Source organism: Wolffia australiana, chromosome 1 (assembly GCF_029677425.1).
Source record: "Wolffia australiana isolate 7733 chromosome 1, ASM2967742v1".
Taxonomy (NCBI): Eukaryota; Viridiplantae; Streptophyta; class Magnoliopsida; order Alismatales; family Araceae; genus Wolffia; species Wolffia australiana.
Genome location: NC_135835.1, coordinates 18701090 through 18723700, shown reverse-complemented (window position 1 = coordinate 18723700; position 22611 = coordinate 18701090). Strand labels below are relative to the sequence as shown.

The window sequence follows — 22611 nt, the reverse complement described above, 5'->3', positions numbered from 1 at the left end:
TAACAAAAACTCGGGTTCTTCACGTCGGCTCGGGCTCCATGATGTGGCTGATGATTAGTATGGATGTGCTCGACTGGATGGTCCTCCATCATTTTCTCACACTCCATTTTTTCTCATAAGTTCCCTTTTCATCTAACTTTATTTACAAAATATTATCATGTGAAGAAAATCCAGGATACAATAGTAAAAATATATAAAAATAGTTACTGAAGGTTTACTATGCCATTCTTTTATCTGTTATGAAATAAAAAAACAGAAGAAGAAATTGAATCAGTAGAGGAAAAAAATTAAAATGAATGAAATAAAATAGTAGAACATAAAATAGAGCCTAAGCACCTTGGTTGTTTTAAAGTGTATAAAATAAGTCGAGAGATTTGTTATAAAGATACATGTTGTATTTAAAAAAATCTTAAAATTCAAAGAATTGAGCATAACATTGATATATAATCATACATGACTGTGTGTATATAAATCTAGATATCTTTATATTAGGTGAGAGGACAATGATATATGACATACGACGTAACATAATTTATAACATAAAGCAAATAGTTATCATATAATATTGATTATCTAAATAATCCAAATTGAAATTAATGTCATAATGGTATGTGTGATAAATTTTAGTTAGTGAGCTCTTCTTGATAACCTTTCACCAATATCTCTATGGGTTTATGAAGTGGATGATATTACAGCTCTTATAGATGCTATTGACTTATTCAGTTTTTTCTGAGGATTTGAGGAGAGAACTTTTTAAAGATGCTTTTGTGTTGAGTCTATATTTTCATACTAGAATAACTTATCAAGCCTGGGTCTCTTTAAAACAATGTCAATGAAGATTGAAGAAAATTTCTTCGTGATGACCACAATCTCTAATCAGATTGATTATTGATCTTTGGTCTACCTTGACGTAGTTCATGGATATATTACCGATAAGCCCGGACATATTGAAATTGAAATACCTCATAAAAACATATGAAATGTGCTTAAAAGAATGGGAAAAGTAGCTAAGGATACTCCCTCTGTTTACAGATCATCTCAATCATTTAGATGATGAAACATCTCCCAACAGTATAAAAGAAGATACGGCTAATGGTGCAAATTCAAAGTAATCTCTTCTACAGTTTTCTTCTTAAGAAGCTGTCAGAAAATACATATATGAAATTTCTGTGTAATCTATATGTAATAATTCTTCTGAAAAAGTGATAAAAAGTCATATGTATTATATACATCTGGAAGACTTAAAATATAAAAAGTAAAAAAATCATTGCAAAATTACTTTGTAAGGATTATCAATATCTAAAATATTCTAAAAACATATAACTTCATTGATGTCATCAAAAAGTTTAGAAATCTATGTTGACGCATGCCCTTTGGTGTTGAATCTGGTCCAGTGAATGTTGTGTTGATGTAAAGGAACTTGGCTTTCATATGAGAAGTAAACAATGTTGATTATTTTAGTGCAAGTAAAATCCAAAATATTGTCCACATGCATTACTATGTCTTGACATGTGTGATTTTTGTTGATTAACGTATAAAGAGAGAGGATGAATCTAAAACATAAATCCAAGGTCAAATCCAACATTAGATTTGGGATAATTTTGTATTTAGTATGAGACTGGGAATTAATGTCTTAAATTTGGGGAGAAACTTTAGTGAAGCACTCTCAACCTTATGAAAAATGAAATCCAAGGTACTAAAAATTTTGTGGGAATTCTTCAACCAAGAGTAGTTTATCATTTTTCTTGGAAAATGTAAACATAAAATGTAACATGAAGCAAAGAAATCCTCGTTCGTCTGTCAGATACCTTTTAACCATTAAAAAATTCTAAGTGCATCACCTTTCATTACTTTACGGCTTGATTGCCTTTAAGTTTTTTAACTTATTACAATCAATAATTCTTTATGTTGGAAATCTCATCGACATATTTTTCAAACATAAGCCAAATGTACTCATCTCTGTAGTATCTTTATTACGGTGAATTATTCATAATTTGATTACAAGAAGAACACTCTTTCTGAAACATCCTCACAATACTAAGTCGTCTCCACACCACATTCTATGTAACGTATTTAAGATATTGTTCTCTGAAGAAAACCAACTATTGACAAACTTTAATATATTTAAGCATGAAAAACAATATAAGGATACAATGTAAAAAATATATTATAAAAAAATATTTTAGATTGATTTTCAATCAGCCTCTGTATATTAAAAAAACCAAGAAATTCATCAACGTCATTATAAATTATATATCCCCATGTGGAAGTATAAGCCCTTAAGTGTTGAATCTGGTCCAGTAAATATTGTGTTGAGGTAAAAGGTCTTTTTTATTTAAGGGTTAAAAGGTATTGGTTTAGCAGAATATAACATTGTCGCAGTTGGTCCTACAAGTAATCCTTGATATTCTCCAAATGCAATTGTATGTGCTGACTGTTTAAGATTTGTTGGCCAACACAAGAAAAATAAAATCCACTATTAGAGTCAACAATTTTTATGCACACGATATACATTTTGTATTATGTGATTTGGGATAAATGAACTCTCAAATTTGGAGAGAATATCAACAAAATATCTTTCACCCTTCACGGAATCCAAACTACTGGAGATAGTGAAATGAATATTCAACAAAAATTATATTTTCAAAACATTTAAGCAATACAAACTCTCGCAAACACTAAACCGTAACATATTTAAGACCCCCAAGGTGGTGTCTATGACACAGATAGGGAACAGCAAACATCATTCATCACGTCATTCGTCACGGGGACGGATGACATTGGTTTGCCCCGTGATGGTGATGGTGACAGAATACCTGCAACAGGTGACATGATGGTGACGGATTGTCTCGGACGTGTGACGAGATAGGATGGACGTCATGGATGACATTAGTGACAAAAATGCTTAAGCATGAAGAAAGCGGAAAAAGGGGATAATAAAGTTTTTCAGCTGTCTCCTTTTGGGCATTGTCTTTATTTCAGGTTGGGTTATTTTCGTTGAGGGGGCGATTGTTGCTGACTACTGCAGAAGAGGGCAGGGGCCATTGAGTATTATAACTCAGCAAAGGAGCAGGCTTGGCGGCAAATGCCATGGACTCAGCTTCCATAGAAACTCGGCCTCTCTCTCTCTGTTCTCTCTCTCTCTCCTCTCTCTCTCTCTTTCTCTCTCTTTCTCGCTGTCTCTCTCTCTCGCTTTCTCTGTCTTCCTCTCTCTCTCTCTTTCTCGCTGTCTCTCTCTCGCTCTTTCTCTTACTCCCTCCCTCTCTTCCTCCCTCCCTCTCTCTCTCTCTCTTTCTCTCTCTCTCTCTCTCTCTCTCTCTCTCTCTCTCTCTCTCTCTCTCTCTCTCTCTCTCTCTCTCTCTCTCTCTCTCTCTCTCTCTCTCTCGCTGTCTCTCTCTCACTTTCTCTCTCTCCCTCTCTCGCTTTCTCTCTCTCTCTTTCTCGTTGTCTCTCTCTCGCTTTCTCTCTCTCTCTCTCTCTCTTTCTTGCTGTCTCTCTCTCTCACTTTCTCTCTCTCTTTCTCGCTGTCTCTCTCTCGCTTTCTCTCTCTCCCTCTCTCCCCTTATTTTTCCACAAGAGACTGTGGAGGGATACTTATTCTAGGAAATATATTGAGAGATAGGAGAGATAATTGCGGGCAGCAGCTTATCTGCAAGCCCAATAGTGTGTTATGAGGAGAGATATAGAATTGGTTGATAAGGCCGGCATTGAATGGTGATTTTGTGGCTATAGTGGGGATACGGGCAGCATCATGGCGCCCTCTTGGCAGCTGCCTGAGTCTTCTGTTGGCCGGGCCTAAATTTTATCCCTACTGACATCACTTCATCAGGTTGGAGCAGTTGATTTTGCCGTACTGGGGTTCCCTATCCAAGTATTTCGTATTTTTAAAATGGGTTTTTAATTTCAGATCATACATTTCCGTCACAGCCGTCAAGTGATGGGACAATCGAGTCGTGTGACACAAATGCGATGGATCTTTCCAAAATCCTGGGATGTGTGACGGGACAGGAGACGTGAAGAACTTCTTGTCACATCCCCGTCCATCACCACACCTCATCCATCCCATCACGTCCAGGCGTCACATCCTGGAAGTGTCGTTCCCCGTTATACCTAGCACCATGTCCTTGCCATCAAAATAAATCTGTCTTAGGAAGGTGAATTTTCCATCTACATAGCAGGGCACAAACCTTAGAAATCAACCCACCAAGATAACTACAAAATACTCATATTATTCCAGTATTTGTACATGCAAAAGAGCACTCTTTCCATCACATTACGGAGCGACGATAATTGGCGAGGACCTTGCCGTGAGGACTGTCCGGGTCGCCTCTCTCCGCCGCCCGCCTGAACTGCACCTCCGCCGCGCGCAGCGCCGCCTCCACGCCATCCCCCTCTTCCCTCCGCCACTCCGCCGGCGCCGCCGCCGCCGCCCCGCCACCGTCCTCCGCCGCCACGTCGCTATCCGTCGCCCTCCTCAGCGGAGTCCTCGTATCGGCTATCTCCAGCTCAGCCAGCGGGCTCGGCTTGTGATGCTGCAAATACTCCTTGTACTCCGCCGCCGCCCGCTCCTCCCCCTCGTCGGCGGCGCCGCCGCCGCGGAGGCGGCGCTTCTGCTGCAGAGACGACGACTCCGGCGAAGTCGCCGCCACTTCTGAACTCTCGAGCTGCGGAGAAGACGCGAACGGGGTTCTTCTTACGTGGGTCGGAGACTCCTTCCCGCCGCCGTGGATTACCTCCGCCGCCGCTCTCGACGCCGCCGCCGCCGCCTTCGCCGCCTCTTCCGCCTCCTCCCCCTGAAAGTAGAAGAAGAGCGTTACTTGAGGAGGAGGAGAGGGGAGATGAACGTTACTTGAGGAGGAGAAGGAGGAGGAGGAGAGGGGAGATGAACGTTACTTGAGGGTCGTCGGAGTGGACGGCGGGGCCGCCGCCGCCGACGGCGGCGGAGCTCGAGAAGCGCCGCCGGGGGCGGCGGCGGAGGCCGAGGAGGAGCGCCCTGGAAGCCATCTGCCGCGTGTCTCGGCCGCTCTGCAAGTTGTGCCATTTTTAAAGGAGAGCTCCGAAGGAGGAGCTTACGCGTGGACGCCACGTGGCAGAGATATAGCGCAGGGACGCGGACGGGACGGCTGTTTCGTCTATGGACTGAATGATCTTCCAGTCCACGAGATGGGTATAGTGCAGGGACGCGGACAGGACGATTTTTTCGTCCCGGGTTGAAAAAATCATTCCCGTCCAAGGATGCGGACGAATTTAGGTACGAAAATTCGCCCTGGGGACCACCAAACGGGACGGTTTTCCCTCGTGGGACGAAAAAACTGTCTGTCCGGAGGTCGCGGATGGACAAATCTGGATGGAAAGCTGCCGGGTTCACATCCGACTGTTGAGATGTTGCCACGTGGCATCACAATGACAATTTGCATCAAAGTCTCTGTATTTTTACGTGCGTGCAAATGGATGCCACTCAGAAATAATTGTACATATGTCACTTTGAGTTCTATCTCTTCAGTAATTCCCCAGAAAACTTGAACAAATCTATATTAATATATTTAAAATATAAAATGGGTTTTTTTACTCCGGGGCGAATTTTGGGACGAAAATTCGTCCCGGCAGGAGTGGACGGGACAAAAAACCATCCCATTATGACTGGACGGGACGGTTTTTTATCGTTGGATAAAAACCGTCCCTTCTTTCGTCCCTGAACTTACTCTGGACGTCGGACGGGACGAAATACATCTCATCCCATCCATCGTCCACGTCCGGGACGATCCGGAACTGGAGAGATGGAATGAATGACAAGACGTAGCATCGTCCGCACGTCATGGGATGAGCTGGTTTATATGGTTCAGGTTCGTCGGGGACGTGGATGATGGACGGGACGGGACGAAGATCGTCCCGTCCAATGTCCTGAATTATTGCAGGGACGCGGACGGGGTGATTTTTTCGGCCGAGTGGATTAAAACCGTCCCGTTTGGAGATCACGGGACGAATTTCCATCCTGATTTTTGTCCAACCTCACGGACAGGACGATTTTTTCGGCCCTAGACGAAAAAACTGTCCCGTCCGCGAGGCTGAAAAATACTGGTTTATTGCCATGGGGGGAATAAATGGTCCTATCCAGGGTAGAATACACGGATGCAGACGGGACGGTCATTACATCCGTGGGCAAAAAATCATCTGGTCTGGTAGATCAGACGAACAACAGGATGTAGAATAGTCCGCTGGTCTTCAGACGGGGCAGCAAGGCTGCCACCGCCGACAGTGTGGAGCTCCAGAATCGCCATCTGCAGTGTGTTTTGCCTGTTCTGCAGCTTCTCCCATTTTAAAGAAGGGGAGCTCTGAAGGAACTGCCTACAGTTGAGGCCACGAGGCAGAGATAGTGCATGGACAAGGACGGAAAACATTGTCCATCCAGGAGATTGGAGTTCCATCCAGGGGCCTTGGACAGCGTCAGAGATCGTTTCTTTGTCCCACGAGAGCTAAGCAGGAGCCCAGAAGGAAAGCTGAGCATAAACGTCAGACGGGACAAGAATGTCAGGGAAGGTCATGCGGTCCGCTCGATTTTTTCGGACGACATGCGATTTTTCCGACCGATCGCACAGAAGCACAGATCGATGTGCGGTCTGAATTGTGCGACAAAATCTGACTGTACATTGCACAAAATTGGACATTTGGAACGTAAAGGGACAGCGCACAATTTTATTTAAAGATATGCCCTCGGCTTCTAATCTCCTCCATATTTCCCTAAGAAAAACAATAAGAAAAAGGAAAAGAATTCAATAAGACCATTTAAATATTTTTATTGGATTTATACGCCTGCAACACGGAGTGAAGAGGGAACCGGAAGAGTGAAGAGGGAAGAGCTTCAGTCTTCAGTCTTCAGCGGGAGGCCCGGAACAAGGATCAGAAACTCAGAATGAGAGTGAGAGAGAGAGTAGGGGTAATTGAGAGAAAGAGAGAGAGAGAGAGGAGCCCATAGCTTCAGCCGGAGGCCCGTTGGAGCCTGACGAGGGGAACTCTTCAATCTTCAGCCGGAGGCCCTACGGAACCCGACAAGGGGAACTCTTGAAGCTTCAATCTTCAGTGACTGAAGCTTGCGATGGGGGGCTCTTCGACCCGAGTGCCCGACGGCCGCCACAAACCTGTATCCAAAATTAAAAAAAAGGCCACAATCGCACAATCACACCACACACAACTGTGGCCAATGTGCGGCGAAATTTACTGTAGACCTGTCCGATGTGCAGTCCAAAACATCGAACCGGACCGCACATCGGCCTAAATTCACACCGGTCGCACCAAAGGACCAACCCTAAAGAATGTCTCAGAGGGGATAGTTTCCAAAGGGGGACGGGACATGGAGAAAAATATTATGGATGGATTGGAAGAACTGCTAAAAACTGGGACGTGGGATGAGTCTAACATCCTCCCATCCTGCTTCCCCATCCCAGACGATAATGCACTTTTGGCAGAGACTGGAAGAGAATTAATTCAAAGTAGACAAAGGGGTAATTGTGGTTTGTTGGAGGTGTTCGGTAACAGAGAATTGAGAGGAAAATCTCAGTCGTAGCTGGCGTTGAGAAACTTGAGCAGCTCGTTGCGGTTGTTCTCGGCTAGTTTGTCCTCCTTGGATTTGTCCACCTTCAAGAGTATCTGGGCAGGAGAGAGAAAACAAATGAGATGGAGAGGAGGTGAGGAACGGAGGGAGGAAAGGAGAGTAGGGATTGGGGATTAGATCTGATCTAATGTTCGATTCGATCCAGCGTTAGATCGATCAAATCCGAATCTAGATCTCTCAATCCACACATTGTGTCCGATTGAGTTAAAATAATCATGCCCAAGTCAAAAGATGAAACTGCCCAAATGTTTGAATTAATGAACAAAATACACATGTATAATAAACAAAATGATTGAGGGAGAGAGAGAACGAGCAACAGAGAGACAAATATATATATATATATATATACATAGAGAGAGAGAGAGAGCGGAGAGGACGAGTGAGAGAGAGAGTCTGAGCCCTACGAGCTGCTCATTGTGCAAATAGGGGATTAAATATCTGAGAAGAGAAGAAACAAGGGAGTGAATATGAGTCCTGAAAAAATCTTAACAAATGAGGGCAGGTTTTTATATCTGGACAGGAGGGATGAAAAAAGAGAATGTGAGTCCTGCGAACAGCACAATAAACAAAGAAATTTAATATCCAGCCAGGAGAGAGGAACAAGATCATCTCAGCTAATAAAAGTAACGAGATTTTCGCAAACCTTCTTCCCGGAGACGACGCTTCGGCGAACACCATCCTCCTTATCTCGGCCAAGGAACTGGGCAATACAGATGTGAGAATGATGAGCTTGAATAAAAGGTTTAGGGTTTACGTTTTTAGGGTTTATGGGTTAAAGTGATTACCTTGGATAGCTGCACAGGCCCGTTGCTTCCACATGATGGATCCGCCTTCTATATTTGGCTCTCACAGACAAGATCATCAAGAAAATAGTAAACAATGATCCACCCATGAGAAGTCACAAACGTAGCTCCGATGTTGAAGAGCCAATGCAAGAAAGCATGCAAAAACAACAACATAAGCATCACCCAATTGCAAAAAACTAACTTTCTTTCTGTAAAAAAAAAAAAACTTACTTCTTTCTCCCGGAGCTTGTGACTCTTATGGCGACTCCTCTTGCTAGACTCCCCTTTGGACTAAAGAGAGGAGGGAAAACAAATGAAATAATAGGGTATGTGGACACAAAGATGGTACACTGTGAGAACTTTGAAGCATACAGCACCTTCCTTTTCTTCTCATGGCGCTTGTGTTTCCTTCGGCGACTTGATGTCTCAGATTCGCTGTCAGAAGAACTCTCTTCACTGCAGAGACATGCCAGCGAGTTAACCACTGTAAATTCACGCATAAAGAGGGGCTTTCTGAAATGACAGAAATGCCCTGGAGAGGATTGCTGTACGTGATGTAATAAGAAAAAACAGATGTGTATATCACTATCTTATCATTTATCAGCGTGAATTCTCAAATGACGAAAAAGGAAATGAACAAAGAACGAAGAATCTTAATGAAAAAAGAACATGAAACAGATCTCATAACATTAGACCCATAATAGATAGAGTTGGAGAATGATGAGGAATTTTTCATGATTCTCGTCATCCACAGATTGTCATAATCATCATCACACATCTGTGGATCGGATGATGATGATAATGATGAATCACTCCCATCCATACCAGCAGATGAGTAGTGATAATGTGATATGTTGCCGAGGAATGTATCCTGAAAGAAGAGCAATGAGAAAGTTTTGGCCGGATAGACGATGATGAGGATGAGGATGGAAGGGTAATGGCAGAGTGGGCGTCACCAATGGGGTAGAGAGTCGGCGGAGTGGATATCACCATTGAGATTGAAGTTACCAATGCGAAATTCCTCATTAAGATTCTTCATGTCCTGTCCTGACTTCATGTCCTGCCCTCCATCGACGGGGGCCAGACATTTAAAGAGAAATGCAAAGACAAAAATGCCCCTAGTCGGCTTACGAGAAGGAATAGATCGTAGCAAAATGAAGAGCCTTCGTCTCATCCTAGCTGCAGATGAAGGATGGCTTGTTGTTCTCATCATCATCACTGTCATGCTGGATGCCAAGTGCGTATTGAGGGAGAGGAAGTGTCACATTTAGAGAAAAAATATTATCTTTTTTTAAATTTATCTTCCATCGTCCACATTGTCCTTGTCATCCGAACACCGAAACTTATTAACACCTACAAGATGACTAATTATTCATGAAAGTTAAAATGATGGCATAAAAATAACACTAATATTCCAATTCATAAAATAAATAAAAATGGTTTTCTGGCTTATCAGGAGAAAACTGGGGAGAAGAAGGTGAATGATATCATTTGGATTATTTTCTGGTCTCCCCATCTTATCAGTAAGAGAGAGAATAATTTCTTAGAAAGTCGAACGAATAAAGACATTCTTCAACATATTTTTCAAGAGCATCCTGACGTTGGAAAAATACGTCCTTGCGTACAATTTGCGGTTTAAGCTGACGACATTTGAAGAATACTACAACGCTCATACAGCATCCCCATCGTTGATTATGATTGAAATCTAAGTAATTGCTTTGCATCGGCGGCACCCCACATTGGAAAAAAACTATTTAAAAATCGGGAATAGGGAGAAACTTGAACATTTCACTGAAATATAATGAATTTTAAAGTTATATAATGGAAAAACTTCAGCTACAAATTTTGATTTCTAAAATAAGAGTAATCGCTTCACATCGGCACCACCTACGGCTTCCTTGGAAATTAGCCAAGTCCCCCAGTTGGATAAAAACAAAAAAAAATCGGTACAGGCAGAAACTCGAACAAATCAATGAAAATACTAGGAAATTAAAACTTAAGTTGTTCTTGTTTGAAACACAACTCGTGTCAATGACCCAGGTCCGCCATAAGTTGCGATTTAAAATGATCGTCTCGGTTTTTTTTTCTCTTCAACGGGTTCGATCCAGATGATCCGACTAATGACCTAACCAAAAAATTATCAGAAAAATTCACCTGTCACTATCGGAATAAGATGAAGAACGATCGCGTCGACGTTTTCTCCTCCGCTTCTCGCGGTGGCGGTGCTTCTTCCGAACTTTAAGAGAGTCCTCTCGATCAGCCCGACGGCGCCTTCGATGAACGCGATCGCGGTGGGGCGAGGAAGAAGACTCGGACAGACTAGAAGAGGGCGACGATGGCGACGACGAGGAAGGCGAGGTGGAAGCCGCCATAGGGTTAACAGATTTGCAAACAGCACAAGAGAAGTTCTTCTCTAATGAATATTTAGAAGAAGATGAAAGGGGAAAAGACAGTTGTACCCTTTAATAGTTTATTCATTCCTGTTCTTTTAATCAGAAGTATAGTTTTTTATACATTTGACATTGGGGGATCCTATGAATTGTTTTCAGTTAACAAAATAAAGAGACAGATTTGCCATTCTCATGTTTCTTCGGATTCATTGATTTTGTAATCTAAAGTCAGACCTTGCAGAACATTGTCTGAAGTCGCGCTGCTCATAAAATCGAAGATCTCTACCTTGTTGAAAATCTGGGGGTGTCACCCATAGACTGGATTTTTGTGACTTGAACTATTTGTTTTTTTATATTTATTTTGTTCAAGTTCATGTCTGAATAATAAGGGCAATGATTTTGCATAGATGACAGATGAATTATATAAGGAAGAATAAGAGGTTGAACTAATAATTAAGGAAAACCATGGTTGACTTAGTTTCAATTCTATGGTATTTGTCATGATGATATAAAGTTTTTTCTTCATTTACAATGAAGATTACACTCCTAATTGTGTATTTCCTATGAAGTTATATTCCTATTCATTACCAAATATGACACAGTTTAAAGGAGGATACACGGGAAAGTTCTCATGCGCAAACACAAGGAATTGGCAGAGTTTGGATATCCTCATATTTAAAACCCTTCTAATTTCATACATATATATATATATATATATCAAAAAAATATTTTCTAAGCAATTTATTGAGATATACATCCAATCATGGTAATTGTCAAGAACCAAATTATGCTCGATTGTTTATCATTATAATATAACACAATAATACAATAATATATTTTTATCTTGAATCTGTAATTTTATTTGAACCACTTCATTAGATAGTTCCGAGTCATAGTTTCCATCATCGTTGAAGTTTAGATAAAGTTCAAATGAATAGATTAAGAGAATTCCTTTCTGAACAAGAATGAAATAGGTGATTTTGGAGATCCTCATATTTATAGCCCTTATAATTTCATGTTTATGCATGTATTAATCCACATTTATAGTATACCAATTATCTAATTTTCTTGAACTATATTATGATTAAGTTTCTTCAAGCTAACTATAAAATAACCGTTTATGGTTAAATTTTTCTCTGTTTCTGGAATAAAATGATTTTATATATGATTATTCTTTATATGATCGAACTTTATGTGGACTGCAAGCCTCTTTCACATTACACAAATTGTTCATTATTTATTTATAACAATCATATTCATTCGCTTTAATGTGTGATGCTTAGTATGAATTTTAATGCTTTGTGAAATGATGATTGTATTCAATAATATAATACTATAACGATCACTTATCTTTAAACAAACATCCTAAAACTTCATATTTATAGGATATTTGAGAATGATATCAAAATATAGTAAATAGAATAACATTAAATAATCCAGCTCATACTATGAGGATGATTGATCCCAAAACCATTTATCTTGAGTCACCAAGGATAGAGATGGAATGGACCTGTAGGATTCCTTGGATAGTTTTATACCAATCAGGTTGATTTATGTCATAGTTGCGTAAGTGGTTCTTAGAATTTTGACACCTACAATATCTTACAGATGCAAAGTTCCGTTATTTTGGAGAAGACTTTGCTAAATTGATTTGCAGGAATCCCTGGATGATTTTATATCATGCTACCAATGAGGTTGATTTCTGTCACAGTTGTGTAATGGTTCTTAGACTTCAGACACCAACAATATACGGTGGATGGGTAACAATGTTTTGGCTATGCCTCTTGAGAACTAATAATGGGATCTCAGACATAATTAACACGAGTGTTCAAAAAAGTCTGTGAAGATGATTTTGCATTCATGATGTTATCAATCACCCTCAATATAAGAGTATACTAACTCAAGGAAGACATTGTGTTAAAGTCCTTGAACGATGAAGTGAAAATATTGGAGAATGAGCTCCAATGATTTTCCAATGCATCAGTCTTCAGAAGGATAATATTTGTGCAATTAGGGTTTGACATTTTACCATACCCTAAGTCATTCTAGGAGAGTCACATGTGTGACGTACACCTACATGGTAATTAATGTTAGAAATATTTTACCAAAGAGTTGATGAACTTATTTGTACATTTTAGAGCATGCAATGTATATTGGCATCTTGTAATGGCTACTCAAAATATCCATTAGTTTAAATCAATTAGTGTTTAATTAATCTTTATATTATAAATAGTTAATTAGGTTAGCCAGTAATGATACATATTAATTAACTAGATTGGTACATGGTCCAGAAGGGTCACTCAAATAAGGTTTATTCGATGTTGATCTATATACTTCTGTAGGGTTATTTATAAAAAATCTCATTGAGCATATAAATGATGAAATATTCAATAAAATACACCCATGCAAACATTGTTTGGGTGTCCCTCCATTTCCCTCTCTTCTTGGCCGCCCTCCCTCCTAGTGTGACCAAAATACTGAGAAGATCATTCTAGATCGATGGTAATGCTTAGTGAGTAAAAGTACAACAAGATTCAGCATTCCAAGGACTGCATGATTCTCTTTAGAGTTAAGAAACTTGAGAGGCTTGTGAAGACCATTCAAGGAACCAAAACGGTAGCATACTCATTAGGTGATTCAATTATCTGTGTTTTCATTTTTATTTTAAATGTATGGTTAGTATTTTTTACAATCTGAAAATCATATCATGTCCCAGAGCCTTAGATAATGCAAGATTTTATTTTAAAAAACCACAATTTTTATTGCCTTGTACTTATCATCATTATTGAGACTTATATGTATCTACATAGAATATTGAAACACGTGTATATTCAAAAACACAAGGAGTGAGTTGGATATCCGCATACTTATAACCCGTAACCTTTTATTAGATAGTATTCCATAATTGATGATACTTGATATTTGTGACCACTAAAATAAAGATAAGCTTATCATTAGATCAACATATTATGGTCAGCATGCATGCATAACATTCGGAGGTAAAGAGCGCTATTAAAAACCTAAGTTAACTAGCCACGTTCACAATAGTCCATATATCTATTCTATAAGAAATGCTTTTGATAGTTATTAATTTTACAAATTTTCATCACACATTGGTAAAAAAGGTACACATACCCTAGGGTTAACTTTTCACTTGGAAATATAGAAAGAATAATAAATAGGTACCATATTGTTCTTCATAAACGTAGTTATGCTGATAAATAAAAGATCTTTTCCAATTTCTTAAAAATTGATTGTTGTCTAAATAGCATATTTACTAAAATGCCATTCTAGAGTGCTACCGTTCAGATAACGAATACGAAACTGGACGTCGAATAATGACACCGAAAGTTGTTTCGTCTGGCTTTCGTTCGTTATCAAAAATTCTGTATTCGATATCCATTATCTGTTCTCGGATAACGATAACAGATAACAGATTATTTTGTACGTTACCTGTTATCGTATCCGTTATCCGGGAGCGTTTCCCATTTTTGGAGATTCTTCTGTTTTGATATCTGATATCGTGAACGGATATCAGATATCAAATAATATTAATTTTATAACATATTAATATTTTTTATTATAGAATACTAGTATTCGCATATCGAATAGTAGTATATGTCTCTCTATCGCGAGATAGAAAGAGATCAGGAGAACGAGCGACAATTAGGGATAGACAGACGAGCGTGTGAGAGAGAGGGAGATTGGGGAGTAGAGAGAGAGAGATTGGGGGAGTAAAGTGAGAGAAAGAGAGAGATTGGGAGAGTAGAAAGAGGGAGAGAGAGAGAGAGAGAGATTGGGGGAGTAGAGCCAGAGATAGGCAAAGAGAGCGGAATGGAGAGAGAGAGATATTGGGGGAGTAGAGCCAGAGAGAGAGACAAAGAGAGTGGGAGAGAGAGAGACTAGGGGAGTAGAGCCAGAGAGAGGCAAAGAGAACGGGAGGGAAGAGAGAGAGAGAGAGAGAGAGAGCTGGAGGGAGAGAAAGAGAGAGAGTGGGAGAGCCAGAAGGAGAGAGTCAGAGAGAGGGAGGAAGAGATAGCGACCGAGAGAGGAGAGCGCTTGAGAATGAGCGAGAGGGCGGGAGAGGCGGGGAGAATGAGAGAGAGAGGGAGGGACCAGGAGAGAGAGAGATGGCAAGAGAGAGAACGATAGTGAGAGAGGGAGAGAGATCGATAGCGGGAGAGAGAATGCGAGAGAAAGAGAGAGAGCGGAAGAGAGGGAGAGCAGAAGGGTGAGCGAGAGAGCTGGAAGGAGAAAAGAGATTGAGAGAGAGAGAGATACAGATACAGAGAGAGAGAGTGACTTAACGTTATCGGTTGTTGAAAACTTAATCATTTCGTAATCAATATCATTGTCTAACTTAACGATATCAGTATCTGAAATCGTTATCTTCTTAATGATATCTGTTATCGTTATCCATTTTCTACCCTTAACTGTTATCCGTTATCGATATCTGTTATCGTTACCGGACACGTTTCGAACTTTTCCAGATAACGGATATCGTGATATCCAATAACGGATATCGTTAGTAACACCCTACGTCATTCTATACCTTCTTCAAGATTTCAAGAATTATTAATACATATATTTCCATAGTTATAGTTTAGTTTACACAGAGAGAAGCTATTGAAAAGATTAGTTTATAGTTTTTAGGATTTAAAATTTTTTAGGAATTTAATATACTTTAATTCAAGAAAAATATCAAAACTAAATTCAGAATAATTTTAGTAAGGTGATGAAGTATTTATAAATTCTATAAATTTTTTATTTAAAATAATAATTAATTCTTATTAGAATACCATCTAGTATAAATAGGGGAAGGCCTTGAATAAAATTCACCCAAGCAATAATAATTTAGGGCTCTTCCCCTTCTTCTCCATCCTTCCCTTAGCTCCTCTACATTCCAGTTGCGATCGAGACAACATAATGACAATGATGAAATGTGAACAGAGCTCATCAAGGTGAGGGATAAGATTAGGCATGCCAAGGATTGTGTGGAATCGTTTAGAGGCTGCACACATGAGCAGCTAGACACTGTCACTCATGAATCCAAGAAATCATAAATCAAATGTGTGTGCCCAGCTTATTTAATTCAATGGTTTTATCAATGCTGGTTTGATTCTACTTAAAGCCTTCCACTGGGAATTGTTCTAAGTTTTCATCCAAATCAAGGTTTGGGGACCCAACACGTATCTGCATCACTCATTGCACTTCACTATCTGATATCATATATCCACATTCATTTACACCTTAATTGGAAATTTTTTTGTAAAGTTCATTTCACTCCACCCGCTCCCATCGTGATCCATCATTATATGACTCTACCGAAGCCACAACTTTTGACATCCAAAAGGCCATTTGTGTGACCCTCTAGGACCAGTTATTGATCAAGTTAATGACTCTAGAGACCTAATAAAATTTATTGGACTTCGAAATTGATTAATGATACCATCATATCAATTAATTAATGTCATGTCGACTTAACCCAATTAGTAGGTTGAATCTCTAGTATGTGGGGTGCCAAGCTACACCTCGCACCCCACAGACTACCGTGTACATAGAGTCCCTCATTCACTAACTCCTATGTGTTATTATTGATGCATTTGGAACTCCTCAAGGAACTTTTATCTAATATTTCACTACCCTGGTCGAGGCCGACTTAGTACTAATGTCTTCCAAGAGTTAGTTCTAATGACCAAGGCACGCAATCCCATCTTGTCCACTCTCTTGTCTTCGTAAACGTCTTGCAGCTCCCAAATTAAGACTCCTTAGAATTCTCTGATTAGGAACTCATAGTTCATGGTCAAAGTACAATCGTGCATCCACAAGATATATTAGATCTAAGAGTAACTTTACACAATCACGATGTGAATCAACCTGATTGATAGTTCATGTATTTGTGGACTTCATTATAAGAATCACAGTTTCAATATAATGAATGCATTATATTAATGAACACGGAACTATATATTGAATGTGTGATTGGCTTGCCGACCACATAGATGTATATCAATATGTTCCACTGGTTATGATAGATTTTATGAATGGTGGATACTCGCCGGTGAGCGATGCAGTTGGTGGTCATGCAAGCAAATGGGACAATCTATTTATAGATCTGAGACCATGAATGAATATAGGAGATAAAGACATAGATATATCAAAATTCATGCCTAAAAAGTGAAGATTGCGGACCAATTAGTTTCAAGCCAATGACTAATTCTGACAAATTCCAAGTGGAAGTTCTTTGGAGAAATACTAAAGTTTAACTTGAAGTAAAAAAATTTGGCAACTCATGGCCAGCTCATGGCCCATTGTCAACATACATTAAAAACCTTTAAAACCCAACGAGAACATATTCACATAGATTAGAATGCATAAAATTTTGAATCACATTCAATTATCATTTATGTCTTTGGAGTAAATACATATATTTGACCACACTGATTTTTACAACACGATCAATAGATCAAACCATCATATCGCAACTCCAAAGTTGTATGGTCAACACTAGACCAATTTTTTGAGGAATCCCATTGATTTGGCCAGCCAAGTGCATTAACTAAATTTCATATTCATGCCTCAAATCAACTCTCAGTGCTTTAAATAATTATTTTTTATATGAGAATATAAATTGGGTGTATGTTCTAATGTGCATAGAGTTTCCAGAAAACTTTATTTCATAATTTTTTGACATGCATTTTGAGGTGTATAGATGGTGGGACTGATGGAACCATATTGATTAGTTCTTTTACATATATCATTTCAAACGTTACATCTTGAGTATTTTATATTATTTTTGTATGCTGATGTGGACACCATGATATCACTAGGGATATATCAGATGTTCCCCCCGGTTATGAAAAAAAATGCCATCACAAATTCCTGACCTGCTGAGAGATAGAGGTAAAGAGAGAGAGAGAGAGAGGCATTAAGGTAAGGAATGCACTTAATCAAAAAAATTACCATTACCCTTTTGTAAGACAATGTGAAGGTTGATATTGTGAAGAGTGGAAGGTGTTATTGGGGATGGATCTACTTATAGTGACATGAAATATGATTGAAAATATATGTGCCCCGCAAGCCCATCACATATTCCACATCTCATTAATTTTTCATTAATACAATATATTCATTATTATGAATATGTAATGCTTACGATGAAGTCCATCAATACGTGATAACGTAGTAAATTATGATGTGACCATAATACAAAAATCACTAGTCTTCAACCATGTGTAATAAATATTCATATTTGAAGGATACTTGAGAAGGACATTTTTAAACAAGGCCCATTAGGCCCTAATCCCTCTTTCTCTCTCTCTCTCTCTCTCTCTCTCTCTCTCTCTCTCTCTCTCAGGTGATCAGTCCCATATGAGCTAATCTGATCACCCCTAATCCTCTTTAGCCTATATTAAGGCATGTATCCCTTGTATTTACAAGAACTCTCTTTCCACATGGTATCAGAGCAAGATTGATCCCAAAAATAAATTTTTTTTGATAATCTTCAATAGCCACAAGCTACCCTCAGCTACCCTCTGGTGGTCCTCCATTCAGCAATTCGCCGTTCTTCTGTCGTTCACCCCTTCGGCAGCCCATTTGCTGGCGACCGATTCTGTCGGTTGCCTGTTCCACCACCGTCGGACATCTCTCCGCCGACTATCATCACCATCTCCAGCAACCGCCAACACCGCCAGCCACCTGATCCACCATCAGCTGACATCTCCCTGCCCCTTTTCAATTGCACTCCTACCCCCTGCCGCAACCGCACTCCTACCCGGTCTACCAGTTTCCAAATGCAGCTGCCATATCTGTCAGTCGATCCGATGAGATCATCATCGGCCAGATCCACCCTTCTACCAGCAGCTATATCCACTGGTTTTCTATCAAGTGTAGTTGCTACGAGTGGTCGTTTGATTTGTCGTCATTTTCTGTTGGCTGTCATCACCATCTGCCATCCTGCGTCATCTCTAGAAGATTCATCGCTCAATCTGCCATTTTTGATTGCCCTTCAGCCAATCGTTCTCCATCTTATTATTCTCTACATCTCTTGGTATGGAACATATTGGTGATGATTCCATTCTATTAACAAGGGCAATATCTTCACTTAAACTAGCATATCCAAGACACTCGATCACGGCGCAACTTACTCGCCTGTCATATGTCTTTAATGGACAGAATTTTGGGTCATGGGCATCCGGGTTTGAACCTTTCTCATCGGCCATAATTTGAGTCATCATTTGATGGAGGAGCTATCCGTGATCACGTCACCCACGGTTGCTGCATGGAATCAGCTTGACTCAGCATTTCTGACATGGATGCTTAGGAGCATCGAACATTTCATTGTCGAGCCCCTCGCCGTATACGTCCAGCCAACCAAACCAACATTAATCGCACAATGGAAATATTTGAATCCCTACTCTCCCACAAGCAAGGGGATTCTACACTCCAAGCTCATTATGGGAGACTCCAGGCATTATTCAAGAGTTGGCTATCTATCAGCCACCGACGATAGATGTGCGCATGTTTGAGCGCTACTGCTAGCAACTTATTGCTGGTGTTTACCTAGCCAGGCTTCATCCATCCATTTCCTCACATATTAGGGGTACTATCTTCTCATGAGATCAGGTTCCAAACATCTCCCAAATATTTTCTGCTGATCTTCATGTGACCATAGGTATGTCACAAACTTTTTTGGGAACCACTCTCTCTCCGTCAACAATGGTGGTCTTTGCCCCTCCCGCTCCAAAGGTTGAGAATAGTTGCCCACCTCAAGGAAAAGGGATGAATTCCTTTTCTCCCTACGCCTACTATGGCAAGCGGAATCATCCGCCCAATAAGTGTTGGAAGCAGTTCGAGAAACCCAACTCTACATAACCACTATTGAAACTCCTATGGCACCAGTTCCATCGAATGTCCCACTTTCGACAGCGAGAAATTTATGTTTGTGATCTCGTATATTTAGCTTCTCCAGCATCTTACTGACTACATTACTGTTGACGATGGTCGGACTTTTCTAATTTAAGGACTTGGAGATACCTCTTCCAGAGCATCTTAACCAAGTCTTCCATCTTCCAGGATTCCATGCAAATCTCCTCTCAGTCAGTGCCATAACTCGTGCTCTCTAGTGCTCCGTAAAATTTTTTCCTTCATATTGTATATTCCAGGATCTGCATATTGGGCAGAGGATTGACTTGCGCTCTGAGAATGGATGGGGAATCTACGAGCTAATATCTGATGAAATCTCCTCCAACCCTTAGGCTCTTTTATCTTCATCTCTTTCAAAAACATCTTCCTTTTTGTGGCACAAACACTTGGGTCATCCCTCTGAAAAAATGCAAAAAGTTATTTCCTTCCAATTCTGTAACTCAATTATACATGGGATTCATGTCAATTGGGTAAACATTAGCGTTCATCATACCCTCACCGAGATGGACTTCCCACATCTACTGCATTTGACCTAGTTGATTGCGATGTCTAGGGTCCTTCTCGCACTCCCTCTATTGTTGGCCATCACTATTACATGTATGTATTGATGACCATACCCATGTCAGCTGGACCTATCTCCTCCACAACCACACCAAAGTTCCATCCACTATCATTCAATTCTTCAATGAGGTCAAAACCCAATACTCCATTACCCCCAAAATATTTTGTGGTAATAATGCCCTAGAGATATTATAAACCTCACTCAAAACCTTCTTCACCGATCTTGGAATAATCCATCAAACCTCATGTCCACACACCTCACAACAGAACGGCATTGCTGAATGTAAACATTGTTACCTACTTGGCATTGCTCACACACTCCTTATTGATATGAATGTTCCTCTCTATCTCTGGTCGGATGCTATTCTCACATCCACTTACCTCCAAAACCGCCTTCCCTCTACAGTTCTTAATGGTGATATCCTACTTCATCGTCTTCATCCCACTATCGTTCTCTTTCCCTTACCTTCCCGAGTGTTCGGATGTAATGCCTTTGTCCAAGATCACTCACCCTCACTCTCTAAACTTGTCCCTCATGCTCAAAAACGGGTTTTTATTCACTTTTCTCATATGAAAAAAGGGTATTGCATCTACTTCCCAAATACCTGGACTTACGTCATCTCAGTCGATGTTACATTCCATGAGGAGTCTCCCTCCTTTTCTCCTTGAATGATTCCTCCTTGTCTTCACGTGTAACACCACCAAGCTACTCTCCTCTACTCGATGTTATGGATATCTCTCCTTTTCTTCTCACCTTTCCAGGACCTGATTCATTGACTCCCCTGGATTCCTCCTCGACTCAACCTCCTTCATCGGAACTGGAGGTAGATCTGCCTAGTTCCGATGCTGCCTTGCCACCAACTCCTCCTGCTTCTGTACACCAAGACAATCTCCACCTTCCAATTGCCCTTCGCAAAGGTACACGTCCATGTACTCAACATCCTATCTCTAATTTAGTCTTCTGTGATCGCTTATCCCCTTCCGTTCACACCTTTTCCCTGGTCGTGGCCTCCGAGTCAATACCTAGAATGTATGTGGAAAGTTGTCATGGATCTTGAGGTGAACGCTCTAGTATCACGGGGCACATGTACATTGGTCATGCCATCCGGATGCACATATTGTCACGTGCAAATGGGTATTCACTATCAAACACAACCCATATGGCTCAATTGCAAGACATAAAGCTCGCTTGGTTGCCCACTGATTTACTCAGATATACGGGATTGATTATACTCAGACATTCACACCAATCGTTTGTCTCAATTCCATTCGCATTATCCTCTCACAAGTCGTTAATCAAGCTTGGACTTTGCACCAACTTGATGTATGTAATGCCTTTCTCTACATTGATCTTGAGGAGCAAGTATTTATGGAGCAACCCACAGGGTATGTTGCTCCAGGGGAGTCATCAAAGGTGTGTCACTGGAAAAAGGCTATCTATGGCCTTAAGCAAAGTCATCATGCATGGTTTGCAAAATTCAGCGGTCTTCTTCACAAGTTTGGCTTCATAGCTTGTCGAGCAGATCCCAATGTGCTCATCAAAACCACCAATGCAAGTATTGTCATACTTGCAATATATGTGGATGATATGCTTGTGACAAGCAGCAACATAGGGGATATTCAGACCACCAAGGATTATCTGTAGCAGAACTTTAGCATACGAGATTTGGGGACTCCTCAGTACTTCCTAGGGATTGAATTTTTCTTACCAAGGTGATAAACTTGCTCTCTCCCAAAGAAAGTATGCGCTTGATATACTCCAGGAAATGGGACTTCTTGGATGTAAGCCAGCATCATCTCCTATGGAGGCTCATTCACCATTCTGAGACATGTCATCTCCACTCCTCACTCATGCGGACCCAGTATCGACGGTTGGTGGGGAAACTCATCTACCTTACTATGACACACCCCAATGTCGCCTATACAGTTAGGGTCCTTAACCAATTTATGCAAGAGCCACGTCAAGCTCATTGGGCTAGAGCTTTACGAGTCCTTGCATACATCAAAAGTGCACCAAAAAAAGGACTCATCTACCGACAACATTATCATCTTTGAGTTGAAGCAAATTCAGATGCGGCATGTGCGGTTGACCCAAGAGATCGTATATTTACTGTCAGGTACTGCACATATGTTGACGAAAATCTGGTCATGTTGTGTCCTAGGAAACAGGAGGCAGTGGCCTACTCAAGTGTGGAGTCCCAATATCGCGCCATGGCCTCTACAACACGAGAGATGTTATGGCTTAAACTTCTACTTCAGGGGCTTAGCGTGGAGTCTCCTACAACAATGCCCATGCATTGCGACAATCAGGCTGCAATCTTCATCACTCAAAACAAAGTGT

General features: G+C 40.5%; 1 protein-coding gene across 1 annotated transcript; it reads right to left on the bottom strand.

Annotated features, from left to right (window-relative positions):
• Nucleotides 1-4209: 4209 nt before the first annotated feature.
• Nucleotides 4210-10802, bottom strand: LOC144705880 (uncharacterized). The gene is made up of 11 exons (XM_078578768.1): nucleotides 10549-10802; nucleotides 8772-8850; nucleotides 8626-8685; nucleotides 8395-8442; nucleotides 8253-8309; nucleotides 7554-7644; nucleotides 7415-7466; nucleotides 7058-7136; nucleotides 6195-6473; nucleotides 4894-5025; nucleotides 4210-4793 (listed from the first exon to the last, which is right to left on the bottom strand). The coding sequence occupies exons 1-11, from the start codon at nucleotides 10764-10766 to the stop codon at nucleotides 4269-4271; spliced, it is 1620 nt and encodes a 539-aa protein (XP_078434894.1). The 5' UTR covers nucleotides 10767-10802; the 3' UTR covers nucleotides 4210-4268.
• Nucleotides 10803-22611: the final 11809 nt, after the last annotated feature.